Below are 18,551 nucleotides of genomic sequence, written 5' to 3' on the forward strand. Positions count from 1 at the left end.
GTTTTGAGGCTTGAGCTGGACTGCCATCGAAGCATAAAAACGACTTCGCTGTGTCGGTTGCTAGAACAAAATTGGTCACACTTGTGATTGTAACAACTTGGCTGCTGGGACACCAGTTAAAATTTTTCTCTTTAAGTTTTTGGTTAAAAATAGAATTAGAGAATTACAGTTGTGATTTTCCTGGCAAAGGTACATATAATTGCTGTTAAAAATTCGATGTACGGTAATTTAGTTGACATTAAATTAACTACACTATTTCGGAATAGTTTTCTGTTAGTATTAAAACCAGGGCGCAGGGCGCTGGTCTAGAATCCTACCAGTTTTACGAATTGTTTTTGAAACGATTATTAATGGCCTATAGCTTCCTGGCGGTCGAGTTACGCTGTTTTTGAAGAGAAGACTCGGTATTTTGAGCCAGTTTAAATTTTAAGGAGGAAGGGTCGTGACTTTTTAGTGACACCTGTCACTAGTCCGAGTCTAGTCTTTGGACTTAATTACTCGAATTTTTAAAAATTTCGGTTGTCGAGTTTTTCAAAATTACCACTCGATTTCAACATTGGCTATTTAGGTAGGCCTAATGGTTATGCATCTCCTTTTCCTAGTAGGTTCTCGGCGGGCCGTAAATAACAATTTTGTTAAAAAAACGTGTGACTTCAGTATTTTAACGAATAGTGTTACTCTTCATCAGGAGTAAGCCTAAATATTTTAAGTATTCTAAATTGGGTCAAATTATACTAAAAAAATCATAGGTTAAGTTAAAGCAATTTTCATTTTAGAGAGTTCCAAGCTATGAAAAATTCCATGTGCAGCACGTCGTCTTTAGTCTGAAATACCTCTAAAACGCAAATGAAAATGCGATTCGCGGAGGGAGATTTTTTTTGCATTTTTGTATAGTTAACATAGTTAGAAATAAATGACATTTGCCTTGTGTCCAGCTTGTAAAACAGGTCGTGGGCCGCATGATTTTCACCGGCGGGAAGTGACGGCAGATAATTCATATTAACATAGTCAAGCAATACGTCGCAGGACATCAGAACTCAGAAGCGATTTGTTTTATACTTGTGGGGTCGGAAGTTTGAGAGGATAAAAAATCTTACATGTGACCTCAAAAGTTGACGTTATAAATTAATAATTCTTAAGGAACGTACTGTTTAAAAATCCTTAAGGAACGTAGCCTACTGTTAACGTACTACTCTTTAATTTTGCAACTGAAGCTCAGATAATAGCGTGTCTGCAAAAAATGGCGACTTTAAACATATGTGAGGCAATTGGTCGCATTAAAAGATTAGTAGGCTTACTACATAAAAGCAAGTTTGTAAGAAGCTAAAAAAAGCTTTCATTGCGTTTATCTTATCTTAAAAAAGGTTTTACTCGCGTTGAAATGGCCATGTTGCAAAGCTTTCCGTATTCCCTGGCTTCGTTCCCCTAATCATAACCCCAAACCTCTTTCCTGCGAAACATTCGGAGAAAAACAAGGCAGAGTAATCAGCATGTTTTGGAGGGGCTTTCAAAAAATGTAGATGACGTCACAAATTTTGCGTCAATAAACGAATAATCTAATATATCTGCTTTAATCCAACGACCTCATGCACAAATATGCAAATGAACTAGTCTAAAAATGCGTTTATTTTGTCTAAATTAGCTAATTTAATTTAAAGAACTCTGTCCTCCAACATAGGTTAGAAACAATCGCGTGTAAAATATTTCGTTTGCATAGTTAAAGTTGTAAAAAAAAATCTCTCTTGCTCCCTCGTGATATGCCCCTGATCTTCTTAACGGGTGACCACTCTATCAGTGAAACAAATGGGGATCAAAATACAATATTGTAAGGCCAGGCGATTGGATTGCGGACCATTAAAAAGTGTCCCCACGGACCTGTATAGTTGGAACACAGTGCCCTAGATGTAAACAATTATAATATACAATAGTTCATAATAATTTTTTACGTAGGGAAAAGTGGGAAAAATGTACCCCTCACTTTTCTCGAAAACAAAAATTGTCACCGTCAATATGTGTTTGTTTCACAGTGACTATCGTCGAAAAAACGTTTAAAGCCAAATATTAGGCAGATTTTATTTTGCTTAAACCAAGGAGGGGAGAAAATTGACTCCGGCCATAAGACCAAATTAACATGTTGGCCATTAAATATAGAGAACAATTATTGAATTGTAACTCGTAATAAATCTAAGTTTCGTGACACATTAAAAACAAGCAGCTCATTATTAAAGTATCAAAAAAAATTAAAAGAAACGTTTTATTTAAAAAGTATTATTTTTTTTCCATAAAAATGTTGACGATTGCATAGCTTAGCTATGTAAAATACGACTTGTGACGTCATGCTGGAGGGAACCGCGTTTTTACAGGTTCGGTTTAGGTTCAGGTTCTTTCAAAATATGCAGTTCAGTTCCGGTTCAGCTCCTTAAAATCTTACAAAATACGGTTCAGGTTCGGTTACGATTCACGAAAAAATAGCCCAAAACCGGTTCATAAAGTTCCGGTTCGGTTCCGGTTCGACTCCCTGGTTTCAAGAGGCCAGCTTGATAAAATCTTACATTTTGTTTAACTTATGCTTGAGAATGATTTGGTCCGGGGAATAGGAATTTGTTATGGACACATCGCCTTTGCCAACATGTACGGCCTAAAATTGTCGCTGCTTTCACGAGAGCCGCATCCTACTTTAATTGTAGAAAGTATTTACCCGACTCATTTTATTCACAATACAGAACATTACTTTCGGTTACAATTTAAATTACTTAAACAAATCACCCTTAAAAATAGGGCCCAGAAAAATACCCCCTGACAAAATATAAAACATCCGCAACCCCGTTAAGTTAATTATTTGCATTAAATTCTTTCGTACTAGGTCTACATTAAGTTTGTTTGCAGTTTTCAATATGCGTCCCGGATTTACGTTTCTAAAAAATGGCAAGCCTACCTATTAGGCTTTATTCCGATAAATTTAGAACTTATTCCGACAGGTTTATGTCTTATTCAGACGATTGAGTTCTTATTCTGTTGCAGATATTACGGCGTATTTGGCTTTATTATGTCGTTGGTTTTAATACTGTGGTTTTATAGGTTTTTCTGCTGTAGGTCTTATTGTGTGTTTCCGAGAAAATGGGTTTTGGGGGATGTTGCTATAAGTATCTAAGATAAAATATAAAATAAAAGTGAAGTCACTTTTTTGGTAAATAATTTGCTTATTAATCGGTATAAGCTGGACTTTTCTAGTTTCGAGGTTTTAAAGAAATCAGATTTTCCTGCGATGCATAGAGTCGGGGCAAAATGGGCCGATCGCAATGTAGTTCGTTGTTGCCATTCTACCACAACTTTATGCTTTACGGTTTGTACTTTTGATTTGCCTTTCGGTAAGGCATTTTGGAGGTGGAATAAAATTACCTAATATGTCATTAATTTATCAGTTTTGCAGGAAAGCTGGACAATCAGAAATTTTAACAAGATCTCCTGTAAAAAGATTGATTGTTTTGTGAAAAAATGAGTATGTCGATTAAATTTTGTCAAAATTTACACGTTAGGTCAAAATTTGTCTAAATCCATTAAAAATGCACATAAATCGTTTACAAAATTAAAAAAACTATAGTCAGCCTTTTAAAATTTCGCTCAGTTGAAATTTTATCAAAGAATTTGGTTTCAATTATATTCAACATAGTTTTAACAGTATTAGAATGTTAAAAGTTTTACACTTTGCTGACTGATTTTTGTTCGAAGCGGTGTGCTTCTTAAGCTATTATATTATGCATATTGCAATCGAAAAATTGAATTACAAATTATTACCTTTCTAAGAAACTGCCACTTAAAGAAGTTGTTTAAATTAGAGTGCATAACTACACGAAAAACTAAACAATAACATAAAACAGTGGTTCTCAACCGCCGGTCCGCGGACTGGTGCCGGTCCGCGTCAACTTCCCTGCTGGTCCGCCAAATACATTACAAATTTAAATCTCAATTGCAAAATGCAAGATGTTGAAGGCTTGTTCATCACGTCAAGAACTTCTCCAGTTCCGCAATTTGCAGCATTGTGACGTAACATAGAGTTAATCGTCTCACTTTGGACGTTATAAACGTCACAATGCTGCAAGCCCAACTATTCAAAAGTTGACTACAACTCGTCTTATACTTGATGTATGTGAAAAACTTCAATAGAACCACGTATAACACGTATGGTGTCAAAAGGACAGCAGCAAACTTCTCATCAAATTGAAGTTTCCATTATTTGCTTCTAAGTTGCATACTTTTGTCGTAATTGCATTTTGGGTTAATTTTAATTTTTCAAGGTCCACCGGTCCGCAAAATTTGTTTTGAAATATTACCGGTCCGTGAGGTAAAAAGGTTGAGAACCACTGACATAAAACATGATAGAAAGACCAGGTTGTTGACAAAACTTACTTTTTTGCCCAAATAGTGAGTGCAATGAAAACAATGTTGTGTTTAAGTTATATTGCATTAAAAATGTGATATGTTAAGTAGGCAGTTAAATAATATGCTGCTAAGAATAGAAAGTAATTTCTACCATAATGCGTTACTATTACTTGACAATTATGCTGCGCACAACCTCGCTGAATATTAGCCTAAAGTTGACCTTGGCTTAGGTCAGTGGTTCTCAACCTGGGGGTCGCGACCCCCAAGGGGGTCGCAAGGGGTTGTCTGGGGGGTCGCCGTGTAGAATTTCAAAAAGAAAATAATCACAAGACTTAGGCAATATGAACACAAAGTTTAGCAGTATAAAAGAAGCAAAAGCAATTGCCAGTCTAACATTTGTCTTTGTGTGGCTTTTGCTGCAGTGAACCTGTCGCGTTTATGACGTCACCATTACACTTTTCAATTAATGAATCAAGCGTAGCTTCAGTCAAACATTGTCTAATAAAAATGAATGGACGCTCAAACCAGGGTTGCCAGATGGCCTAAAATTCGATCCAGAAACGATAAATTGTCCTAATTTCCAGTGCTGTGTCCGACGGTATGTAAATCATTAGGACAGTTAGCTTTCTGTCTCAATTTTGCCGAATTTCTTTTGAACATTGGATGGAGTAAAACCATGGGCTCACGAAACCTCAAAAATTGTTTATACCAACTTTACCAAATTAAATCCAAAAATTTTTCGCGCTTCGCGCGATTTTTATGCGTATTTCTACAGTAATTCTGTGCAGCATAAAGGCGTCAAATGTACTCTATGGCGCTTTAGTGTCAAATTTAAATTTAGGCTAGTTTACCATAAAATTTGTACTGATTTACAATAGATTACAGGCAAAGTGTGGGGGGGGGCGCGCAATTAATCGAAAACTTAAAAGGGGTCGCGAGAACAAAAAGGTTGAGAACCACTGGCTTAGGTACTCCCGTAGCCGTAGCGAACTCCGCTTTTTTAAGGGGTTTGTTTTGCAACTTAACGTCCTTTAAGGAAACCTCTATACCTGGCATTACACGTTTGTTGCTCTATTGACGGACACTTAATACAAAGGCGAAGGTTATCTGCCAGTAGTTGACCGCTCGACAAATAGCTAAGGCCGTATATATGGCTACATTTGAAGCAGCACAGTAGCCTAATTGTTTCTCCACGGCGATTGGCGACGTTAAACCAAACTTTCCTCGATAAAACGAATAAATTATATTGGTTCTAATTACCCGACATAAACGGCAAAAATTTTGTAATACCATCATCCAGCTAGAGAGTTTCGTCCGTACCCCCCAATCACCGCTCCGTGAACATTTTTTCCTATTTTTTTCCTTTTGTGCTTTCAGTATTTTTGCTATAAGTCCCGGAACAAACGTCGAAAACGAAAATTACATGCAGATGAAAAACTGACCACATAAATCAACAACTTGAAACAAATCTTACCTGGAGTACTTGTTTGATCAGCCACGATGTTCGTGATACTATAATAATATAATAAAAAAGTGGTTACCATTATAAAACCATTGGACACCAAGATAGGCTAGTCCAGGTTAAAAACGGAAATTTTTTCTGTCATGAGACTTTATATGTTGTTAGTGGTAAAATTTGAACGTATTAAATACAACGAATAAATTGCCTTTAGAATACAATCACGCCCAACAGGTGTAATAACGAGCAATAATTGCCCTTCTGAGTGTTTTTTAAATGTGACAAATATGATATTTTCGAAGATACCAGATCTGCAAAAATCATGTTTTAAGCACATAGTTCAGGCGATCTTATACTGGGGCGCAAGAAAACTGGTTAATTTTATATTAGATATTTAGTTATAATTTATTGGAAGTAAATTGGCAATAGCGCATCACAATAGGCCTAGTGTTAAAAAATCGTAAATACGATTATTGGTATGTTGAAAATAGGTGTACTAAAACTGAGGCAGCTTCATATGCACACAACTTGCAAAACAATTTGAGCATTTTGCCCAAAAAAATAATTTTGTTTTAAAAAAGGCTGGCCACACAAAATGCTCTCGCGGACCGTTTTTCAACATCCCCTCTATAGCTAATTTGCATGTATCCACTATGCCTTCATACATGGATGGGTGTTTACATGTACAAGTTGGTATATAAGTCTGCCAACCAACAAGAGATCTGACGGTAATGTAGATGATTAATGTGTAACCGTAGCCATATGTACCGGTCTTTGACAACAGAGTGATATTATTGCGGGTGTGGAAATTTTATTTTAAAATTTCGGTAAAAATGCGAAAAGTAGACAATAAAATGTAATTCAACAAGGCTTGTTTAGGATAAACTTTATTTTATAGATACTAGCACTTAAACAATTAGTAGGCTAGCAATTAGTGTAAAATTGTATAATTAAATGGTTCTTATAATCTTTTTCTATAACGCCCCTTTCAAATTAGAATGAGTTGCAAAAAGCAAAATATAATAATTAATTCCTACATTAAGGTTAGATTTTACAGTATGAGTTCAATTCAGTGCTGTAAACAAATGGTTTTTAAATGATCTAAATCCCAGTCAAGTCACACGCAAAAACTATAAAGTCACGTCCCAGTCAATGGTCATTGTCTTAACAAATTATGAGCGTCAAAGTAAATGTTAAATTATTAAATTTGGTTAACTGTGTGATCCTGGACGATAGTTAAGTTAGCTAACAACAAAAACGTTATGTTGTGCGAACTATAGCTGTTTTTTAAGCAGAAACTAGACAGGGGTGCGGTTGTTGTATATTTTGTCGGGGAGGGCGGGTATATTTTATTTTGTGTTAGTAGACCGTTATAAATAGGGTTACTTACCACGGTTACTTGTAAATATTTTTATTTTTATTTTGGTTCGTGGTTAAGTATATTCGTTGCATGTTCTATACTAGTTCCCTTAACTTGTTTCTGCAAGCCAAAACAGATATTGGCCGAAAATTTCTCCACTTAACTTATGGCTAAGATGCGAAATACAAATACGGCGAGGTATTTAGGGAATGATCGAAACATATATTTGACAAATAGAATTTACGTAGATAATGCGTACGGCCATTTAGAGAAGCCTCATTCTAAAAAGCACGCGCCCAGTTTACTAAGACGGGCCACTTCGCACAGTGATAATCTCAAATAAATTTTTGGCCCATATAATAACGGCAAAAACAAGATATGTCCCGAAAATAACATTTTGCCCCATATAAGTATTGTAAAACTAACCAAGTTTGATTAAAACTTATTTCAGGACAAGTCCAAGTCAAGTCATAAGTCTTCTGCAAAAAGTGACTTAAGTCAAGTCAGCGGGGTTCTGGGCAACTAATTTTTAAATGTATTTTGGTGTTTGGTCTTTTTTGATTTGCATTTGCTCCTTTTACGACCAGATTGACCAGTTTAGTCAAAAATCTGCTACAGTTGAAGACATATACGTTGTATTATACATGTAACAGAAATGGTAATCCTGTAACAGAAATGGTAATCCTCAAGTTGATCTTTTGGTGCAAAATACATTTGTAGAGGTCCCACCGTCTGTATTTGTTATTTACTGTGTTCGTTGTGCGTGTGCTAAATGCCTGGTTAAGTCGTTCTGGCATATTTCCTTTCCCTGCATCCTGCTCGTTAACTGGCCAGTTTTAATCCTCAACGCATTCGCTTTTACTGCAACGTTAGTCGTGTCCTCTCTACTGCAAAACAGTCAATAATGCACGCCTCACTGGCAACACGTGTTTTTACTGCGCTGTAAGCTCTTTTATTGAAAGCGAAATATGCTAAATTATGTGAATGTACAATAAATCTATAAGCGACCTGACAGTATGCTTTTTAAATTACAATGGCAGTTTGTTTTAGTTTCGATTTAGTGGAGTCAGATAGCACGGTGGTCATGTCTCCCCTGTTGAAATCTACATTGTAGACCCCGACTGATATATGAACACGCAAATAAATCCTTCTGAATGAAATTTTATGCATACTGTCAGGTTGCATTGAAAGTATAAATTAATTTGGTTTGCTAGCGCAGTTTCTCGTTTGTAAGTATTCATAAGCTACGCCGATCAGTTATGATTTGTTGAAACGTTTGTTAACAAGTTTATGCCAGCGTTATTGCTTGTTAATTTGATTAGAAGTAATGCAGAGAAAAATCGTTTGACGCTTTAAATTGCTAGTTACCCAAGACTGTTATAGTTATTGTTGCGAAATTATGGCCTTTTTTGGTAAAGTTTTAAAGGTGAAAGTATTACGATCGAGGTTGAACATTTCTCGTGATATCTAATCTCAAACCAATAAACGGATAGATTCCATCTCAACCAGCACTTACAAAGTCGTTAGGCTACTTCAAAAGTGTCAATGCCACTGCGGCTATTGTCTCTGGTCACGTGTTATTGTCATTGATTTTTTAATATCTCACCCAAAATAACCTGACCACTTTGTCCAAAATCCCTGCGTCACTTAACCGTTATGATTTATTAGAAGGAAAACAGAGCAGAAGGCCAAACCTTGTTGCCAATTCCCAACATAACGCGAGATTTATCTCATTTGTGACTGCAAGCGAGCATGCTCTGGGTATTATAAACCCATGAGTGTTAAGGCCTTTAATGCCTCATTTACCTTTCAGACGGTGCGAGATAACCGTCATGTAGCACACATGAAGTTACTAGCATGCAGAGAGTACCTTTCTAGAATAACCTTTTGCGCCAAGGTTATTATGTCTGCTTTAGGGAACCAATCTAATGCGGACAAGGCGATGTAATTTGTTTTCGCGTTTCTGAGATTAGCACCTTATCCCCTTTCAAATGGTATTTAGAGCAAAAGACTCTAAGCGACTAACTTCAGTTTTGTGATTTGAAATTCGAACTGCGTTTTAAGACGATAATTTTCGGCATTATAGGCTATTAAAAAGTGTTTTGCATTGTTGTTTATTGTGCCTTTTAAGTACCATTTCAGACGTTACATCGTGTCGTACAACCAGCTACCCCTGGAATTGTCCGTTGGCCGCCAAGACAAGGAATTCATGAAACCTCTTCGCTCTAGTGAACACCACGATCTCAACACGTGCTGTTTCCATATTGCACGAATGTCCGACGTTCTGCGGTTGCTGGTCAACTCGTGATCGGATCCTGGGAAGATTTTAAAGAAGAAGTGCGGCCCAAGGAACTGCTCGAAACTTTTTTCGTGTTCCAAGGGGGAGGGAAATGATTTAGAGGTCCCACCGTCTGTATTTGTTATTTACTGTGTTCGTTGTGCGTGTGCTAAATGCCTGGTTAAGTCGTTCTGGCATATTTCCTTTCCCTGCATCCTGCTCGTTAACTGGCCAGTTTTAATCCTCAACGCATTCGTTTTTACTGCAACGTTAGTCGTGTCCTTTCTACTGCAAAACAGTCAACAATGCACGCCTTACTGGCAACACGTGTTTTTACTGCGCTGTAAGCTCTTTTATTGAAAGCGAAATATGCTAAATTATGTGAATGTGCAAAAAATCTATAAGCGACCTGACAGTATGCTTTTTAAATTACAATGGCAGTTTGTTTTAGTTTCGATTTAGTGGAGTCAGATAGCACGGTGGTCAAGTCTCCCCTGTTGAAATATACACATTTAAGAACGGGTCAAAAGAAGCACACCTTCTCATAAATGCCGATAGAGGGCGCTTTGTTCATTTTTGATAGGAATCAAGCACAAGGAATAGTCAGATAAATATTATGTACATTTCGATCACTATCTACTATTATAAATATAATACATAAGATTATCTGAAGTTATCAATAATCGCATAGTAATTGTCACAAATTGCGTTATACCTGTATAACTACTTTACAATCCCAGACATTGCGTTACTCTGGCATCTGTCATTGACCATTGTGACGTGGTATTCCTATTGTGATATCTTATGGTGTTATGAGTTGACCTGAAATAACCTGTTGTTTTTACGTGAATTTGTGGCAAGGCGTCGAGGCGTGGCGTAGGATTCTACATAAACTAACTAAGGAAAACATCTGCAGTTTTTTCTGTTCCAGTTTAAGGTTTGCTATCACAGAAAAGCAACTTTAGGATATCTGACCTAAAAGTTTGCGACAATTGGGGGCTCGTCCGGGATTTATTCTATTGAACTGTGTTGGCTGTTGACCTAGTTTTATCTGGTGGTGAAGCAATAAAACGAGATGGAAAAAAAGATTGCTGAAGTTGGCAAGCAAATGGGTTTGACTGGAGCCGATTTGGTGAAGTTCATTAACTAACAGCAGCCGTTCGAGAGAGAAGAGCGACGCCTAGCTAGGGAAGCTAAAGCCCAGCAAAGAGTTGCCGAAGCTGAAGAAAGGCGGAGAAATGCCGAGACCGAGGCGGCAGAAAAGGGAAGCCGAGGTGCGAGACAGGGAATACCAGTTGGAATTTAAACGGTTGGAACTCGGAGAGATTAGTGCTGGTCAGCGCGAGAAAGCAGTCACAAGCAAGACAAAAGCGCCTAAACTGTCAACGTTTGTCGACGGTAAGGACGAGTTGGATAGCTATCTGCTACACTTCAAACGCTTTGCTGTACCGTAACCTGCAAGTGAGATAAGTTAGAGTGGGCGACTATACGCTAAGCGCCCTTCTGACAGGTCGAGCATTGCATGTATAGTGAAGAATTTCGGACGCTGACGCTGTGGATTATGATCAGCTCAAGCAAGCTTAACTGAACCGTTACGATTTAAACGAAGAAGGATACCGCAGTAAGTTTCGGAGTTCAAAAACCGAAAAGGGTGAGAGTCCTTCCCAGTTTGCGGTGCGTCTGCAGAATGACCTGCAGAATTGGGTAAATTTATCGGGCGCAACTTTCGACTGGGGCGATGTGAGTTAGCTATTCGTCAAACAGCAATTTCTAAAGTCGTATCCTAAAGAGTTGTCGACTTACTTAAAGGAACAGGTATCAAGTCCTTGGAGTCTCTTGCCAGTGTTGCTGAGCAGTTCCAGGCGGCGCACAACCGTGAGTTGACCCAGGCCATGCGTCAATGTGAAGTACGCCTACGCGAATTCTGTTCTAGCTGCAAGCAGGTCGGAAATATCTCCAAGAATTATCAGAGATATAATGCTGACAACAGACCTACGAGAAGGTGTTTATTATGCGATAAGATAGGGCCTCTAGCCAAGGATTGCAATTCGCGCTCAATGCCGCCGAGGCCACTGAAAATCTCAAACTCGACCGCATGCCCGCCGAGGAATGTTGCACAGTTGGATCACGGATATAACTTGCCTTTCTCGAAAGGTTTAGTTGGCAATAAAACGTTGACTGTATCAAGATACACCGGTTGCGCAGGCATTCTGGTTGATAGAAAATTTGTTCGAGATAACCAAATTATTGACAGGCCAGGTCTCATCAAGCTGTCCAACAGCTCTGTCGTGTCTGCCGAGGTGGCAAAGGTCAATACACCATTTTGGACAGGCGAGGTAGAGGCTCTATGTTTACCCGATCCTTTGCATGAGCTGTGCATCGGAAACATTCAGGGCGCTAGAGGAGCGGAAAACCCCGATCCATTGTGGGAAGACAAGAAGCGAATGTTGTCTAAACGCGTTTCAAGAAGAGATATAAGAAAGAGAAACCGCTGGTGGTGCCAAAATGTGACAAATGGCCTCTGACCGACAAGGTCGAATTCGAAAGAGCACAGAGAGAAGACACGTCAATCGTTAAACTAAAGGAGGCAGCGGATGTAGTGATTAAGGGGGAACAGGTAACCAAATTTGTGGAGGAAGACAGACTGCTATATAGGATGTATCAACACCCGAAACACAGCAGAGGAGAATGGATGAAACAACTTGTTACGCCAAGTAAGCTAAAAGAAAGATGGTTGCCCATGATACCATTATGGCCGGGCATATGGGTATTAAAAAACACTCGACAGGATCTGGAGGTTCTTTTGGTCTGGCATGCGTGACGACGTAAAGCGATTTTGTCGATCGTACGACATTTGTCAGAGGACGGTGGACAAGGGCAATGTGATGAGCGTCCCTCTGTATACGACGCCATAAATCGACGTTCCTTTTAAACGAGTTGCTGTAGATCTCATTAGTCCTATTCATCCTCCCAGTGAAAAGGAAAACAGATATACTTATGTTTGTGGATTACGCGACGTGGTACTTGGAGGGCGGAGGCAAAAGCGCTAAAAAATATATTGGGTGAAACCGTGGCAGAGGCACTTATTGACATGTACAGTCGATTAGGAATTTCTGACGAAGTGTTGAGCGACTTAGGGACTCAATTTGTCAGATTTATAGGTGCTTTGTTGTTTGCATATCGTGAAGTTCCTCAAGAATCAACAGGATTTTTAACCTTTGAACTACTTTACGGGAGGATCCAATGACCGTACATAAAGGAAATGTGGACTTACCCACACACGGATACGGAAGTGAGGTCAAATTACCAGTATGTTATCGATCTAAGGAAAGAGATTGCGATGACTCTATCGCTGGCCAAAGAAGAGCTCAAGAGAGAGATACAAGAGGTATTATAACAAAAAGGCCAAAACACGACAGATGGAAGTCGGCGATAAAGCGCTACTGCTGCTGCCAATCGACCACAACAAGTTGCTTCTTTAGTGGAAAGGCCCATTCACAGTGTTTTCCATGCAAACATGCTTAAAAACTATGTCTCTAGAATGCCTTCCCTCGGCAATCAAGATACATCATTGGTCCACCAGGGTTGTATGGCTGTAAGTGAAGATAACACAATCATGATGACGCCACTACAATCTATCAAGTTGACGAAGACGGCGAAACAGAAGGGGGAGGCGTTGGCGGCTACAAATGCTTACGTGGACATTTTAGCGATTACCCTGGAAATGTTGGTTTTCTCAAACATCGCATACAGCTCACGAATGATTTGTCGGTGCGGTCAAAACCATATACCGTTCCTTACCACATGAGGGACGAACTAAAGCGCGAGATCGACGAGATGTTACGACTGGGAATAATACGACGATCCCGCTCGCATCGTCTGTGGTTGTCGTAAAGAAAAGAGATGGTTTTAATCGGATCTGTATAGACCAGTGGTTCTCAAACTTTTTTAAAAAAATTTCGCCACAGTCCCCTAGCAATTTTTTTAATTGCTCACGGTCCCCTTAATTTACACAAAATAACTCGTTGTTTTTAATGGTATCAAATAAAGCGGATGCACTTGCAGTCTAAGATAGGCTTGTTGATACCGTATTTAGTAATGTAACGCTAACGAAATCACTTTATTTGAGTGAAGCAATCACGAACAGTTTAATAACCGTGACCGTACGCCCACAGTTGGCAGCGCAGCTAGCTGTACAACGGTAATTCTCATTAGCACAATGCAACACTATGACGTCACAATGCACAACTCAACTTATAGCATGCAATCACGTAAATGAACAACTAAACTTAAATTGTGATGACGCAAACACGTTGGAATTACGTTAGTAATGTCACTTTGCTCGTATAGGTCGAGCCTGAGTTTGGCTTTCCTTCTTTTGTCCCACAAGTTAGGCCTGTACGGCATAGTTACTATTATTTAGTTTGTTAAGCTTGGTTTGAAAAGTAAGTTGCCTGAAAATTTTATTGCATAAAAAATGTTCTTGTTTAGGAGCGTCGTGTTGATTTTTATTAGGTGCTTCGCGGTCCCAGAAAATTGTCTCGCGGACCCCAAAAGGACCGCGGACCCCAGTTTGAGAACCACTGGTATAGACACTATAGACCAGTGCTCTTCAACCGGTGTGCACGGTGCACCCTAGGGTGCACCAAAATATGCTCGGGGTGCACCAGTACGAGATGGTATACAAGGGCGCATCACAAACTTTTAATGAACCATTAATATTTGACATAGAATACAGTTTTATGACATGAAACTCGCAAGCAGCCTGCAGCCATAATGGAACTTAAAGCAGCCTGCAGGCATAATAGAACCCCCAGTGTGTAAAACTTCGGCAGCTCCGCTCGGTTTAATTGACATGAAGATAATAATATGCATATTGATTTTTCATATCGCTTTTTAACTCAGTTTTCAATTAAACAGGGTGCATGAATTTGTCACAACAACTTTAAGGGTTCACCAAACCAAAAAAAAGGTTGAAGAACACTGCTATAGACTACAGAAAGTTGAACAAGATATCCGTGTTCGATCCGGAACCAATACTAACAGCCGAAGAGGTATTCCAAAGACTGTCTACCAGCAAATACTTAACTAAACTGGATCTTACAAAGGAGTATGGGCAGATACCCATTGCTGAGGAGGACATTTACAAGACGGCTTTCGTTACGCACTGCGGTTCGTACGAATTTATTAAAATGCCATTCGGGATGGTTAACTCGGGAGCAACTTTCGTTCGCGTTAAGCGCTCTTTATTGAAATGACAAAGCGACGTTCAATGCCATATTGACGAACAAATTAATTTACAAAGAGATAACATGAATAATCTTGACATTAACATTCAAAATAAACAATTTAAACAAGTTGCCAGTCAAACGAGTTTATGCATTGTTCAAATAAAATTATGTTATATCATGGCATTTTGATCAAACAGATTTCTTCTTTTTGTATTTGTTAAAATTCGACAACCTCCTTCATTGGCATTCCATTCCTCTTTCTTTACAATGACAATAAAGCTGTGTATGTGTAATTGTTCTTAAAACATGTTTCATTAAAAGAACGGCAAAAAACAACCACATTCCAGTTTATGGAGAAATCTGAATTAATACAAAAAGAAACAAAGTGCCCTCTATCGGCATTTATGAGAAGGTTCCTGTTTTACATTTGACCCGTTCTTAAATATATTTTGCACCAAAACATCAACTTAAGAACTACCGTTCCTTTAACAAGGTAATGTAAAGGTTCTTTCCACCCAGTTTCATTATTGTACTTGAAATGATATTTAAACGTGACATGGTGACCCCATAAAGGATGTTTTTAAATGGGTTTTACACCATTTCCCGCACTTAAAAACGGCAATTTATTAACCACTGATATGTGGCGCAACATTTTAGATAGGTTTAATCGATGTACTCGACATGATATTTAAACCGAAATTTGGATTTTTTTCAACAGTCCCCCTTTCTAAACGCACCAAATTCATAACTTAAGAACGGCCTTTTGGGGGTCCATGTGAGACCCTTATATGCTTAAATAGTAAAACCTTTTGTACTCGACATGCTATTTAAATCTCTGCTAGCTCCCGGGTTATTAGGTGTGGGCCGAATAGTTTGAGTTCTGTTGGTGTGCCGCAAGTGAAAATAGGTTACGGAGCACTGGCCGAGATCGAAGGTACCGCTATGGCCGAAGGTCGTGAGTTCGAACTTAAAGTTAATGGTTTTGTAGCCTATCTTGCTTGCATCATTGATCGACAGATTTGTTTAGTCTGCGAAACCCCTAAGTCGCAATAGGTGGCTAAAACGCAGCTTCAGAAGTGTTAGAGCTAAACAGTTGTTGAACACACCATGTGTAAGCATCTTTCACAATTGTACAGTTCATTATAATTACGTCACAATGCGCTTTGTTACATCACCTTTGCTGTCCATTGATTTATTATTATACTTTCATTAGATTAGCTCTCTACTTCTGCGCATATAGTATAACTATATACAATGACTAAACAACGTTTGGCGGGCCTGAGTTTGAAACACTTGATATATGTTGTCTATAATTTGAAAGTTGATTTTGAGAAAAACAGACGACCCACGAGAATTTTCAAGTGACCAAACGTTGGACCCACACGTTGGGAAATATTGGACTAGATAACAAAACTGATATTGAACAGACGCTTTCTTTAGGCTAAAAAAGTTGTTTCAAAAACGGCTAGCCGTAACATCACGTACAGATAGAAATTGAACAAAATATTACCAAGGTAATGTTCTCGTGGACACACTTAAATGACTCCGCGGTAAGGGGATAAAAAAACACTACACAAGACGAAATGCTAAGCGTTTCCTAGGTTAAATAGTGCATTTGCCAGTTTTATTACTGTGTCGCCGCGTTGGTAAAAAAAGTTGGTATTCAGTTGGAAAAATTGCTTGACTCACTAGCTATAAATACAATCTTGCTAAGAACTAATTTTGGTAAAAATCGTCGTGAAAGCATTGTAAGTCAGGAACTGCGACACAATTAAACCATATTAACCCCCATAAAAGGAGGAAATGCGTCACAATGCTCACTTGGATCAGACTTTTATCGCAAATTGTCTATTGTTTGTTCGTTGTTACGTATTTAAATAATTCTTATAAAAGACTACCTTCATCAACCAGGTCTTTTGTAAGATCAACAGTTTGGATTTTAGGAATAGCCTACTGACATTCTGTAATACAAAAATACCTAAGCAAGCTTTTCTGTAGTGATTTCTTTAAATCGCGCGAAAGAGTTATATTACTTCTCCCTGTTTAATTTGCTGTTTATTAGAATGTACCATGCGGAGAAAATCGAGGCAAAGTGTCCTTTCCACAAGGACGAAATACCACAAGCTACCTAAATCAATCACCAAAAAACACGACGCACTTTTTATAATCCATAAAACACCTTGACTTTTCGACAAAATATTACGTTTGGGTCTGAAATCGACAAAGTATTATGTTTTGAACTGGTATCAATTTAAGGAAAACTGAGGCCTCTACAAATAAGCAATTTTGTTAGGTCATAATAAAGTAAAAAAAAATGTTTTTTTAGGTCAAAATAAAAGTGGCCCTAATTATTGGTAAATTTGCTGAATCATCGCGTTATATACGATGAATTAAAAAAGTGATTGTGGTTTATCATGTAACCAAAAAGAAATGTTACACACCGTTACATCTTCGTTACAACATTTGGCTATAGAAAGAAAACGAAAATGTTATTCAAAATTGCATAATATATTTCTTTGGCCCTTAAGGTACACCATATGGCGCTATAGACTTCCTGTAAATGGGAATCTATCTCATGGCAAGCGTATTTTTGCATTTCAAGGTGATTGGAAAGAAACTAGCCTACATTGTAAAACAACAAAGGTCTTATGATAATGCGGCCCCTGGGTTTGATAAACAGTGTCCGGCTTTGAATCTTTAGGAACCTCTGAGTATGATGGTTAATAAATAATTAATCAAACAGCGAACTTTTGACAAAATAGGAACAAACAAGTTATAAATTGGTAACTACTTGGGTAAATTACCAAAATTTTCGACACTCTGTATTGCATTATTTTCGTAAAATCAGCGTGGCGTTTACTCAAAACACTAACGCTGACATAGTCCTGTACCATGAAACTTTAAACAGTGGCCGAAGGGTTTTTCAGAGAAACTCCCTACTGCAAAATGTGATTCAGCGTACGGTTTTCATGGCATTAGTGCAATGAACTGTTGCATCTTTGGTCCGCTTAATCATACATAGATTGACATTTCAAGTGTTTTAGGCGTCTGCTGGTCGTTGCTAACTAAGAATGAAACAACATGTTAGAAACGTAACAACGAGGGCCGTAACTACAACCGGTGCATAGCACAGGCACCCAGGATTTGCAGTTTTGGTGCTCGCAGCTAGCTTATGATCACATATGCAATGTGTTACAAAAATAGTTCAGGAAAGCGACAACAGTAACCTTTTTCTAGTCGCGGGACAAAGCAAAACTAAGAACGGTCTCAGCGGGCTGTAATCATAACTTTTAAACATATTAAAAATTTTAATATAACAACCGTTAAACAGTGGCGAACCTAGGATTTTTTCTTCGAGCAAAAAATTGTGTTTGTTTAATGTGAAGTTTAAGTTAAGAAAGCACAATAAATCTAATCGCCAAAATAGTGTGTGAAGTTTAAATAGAACTGTTACACTCTCGACGCCGTGTTCATGTTTAAGAGACACGATAAAAGTGTAAAAAAGTAGGTTATAAACATACTACATATTATGCATAAATAAGATTAAAAAAAAGATTTAGCGCAGGGGTTCCCAACCTGTGGGTCATGGCCCCCTAGGGGTACATGCCTTTTTTAAGGGAGCCGTAAAAATGTTTAAAAATAATACTTTTTTTAGTTTATTATCTCTAAGTCTACACCACTATAACAATAGAAATAATTAAAAATGTAATGAACTCTTGTATAGCCGTAGGAAGAGACGACAACCCGATTGAGTTTTAAGAAAGATAGTTTCCCACATTTTCGGCAAAACTGAGCAATTCGTACCCTAAGCTTAATGAAATTGTCATGCCATTGCTGTTACCT

The 18,551-nt window shown here is 38.2% G+C and overlaps 1 protein-coding gene and 1 pseudogene across 1 annotated transcript in view; one reads left to right on the plus strand and one right to left on the minus strand.

The window, feature by feature from the left end:
* LOC146168183 (receptor-type tyrosine-protein phosphatase epsilon-like) overlaps positions 1-18,551 on the minus strand; it is a 110,167-nt gene that overhangs the window by 77,469 nt on the left and 14,147 nt on the right. The window contains exon 3 of the mRNA XM_083386186.1: positions 5,855-5,892. Within this exon, the coding sequence (XP_083242312.1) occupies positions 5,855-5,892 (38 nt within the window). The remainder of the gene's footprint in view (positions 1-5,854; positions 5,893-18,551) is intronic.
* Positions 10,553-12,874, plus strand: LOC146168185 (uncharacterized; annotated as a pseudogene).

This window comes from Ascidiella aspersa, chromosome 1 (genome assembly GCF_963924565.1).
Source record: "Ascidiella aspersa chromosome 1, kaAscAspe10.2, whole genome shotgun sequence".
Lineage (NCBI taxonomy): Eukaryota > Metazoa > Chordata > Ascidiacea > Phlebobranchia > Ascidiidae > Ascidiella > Ascidiella aspersa.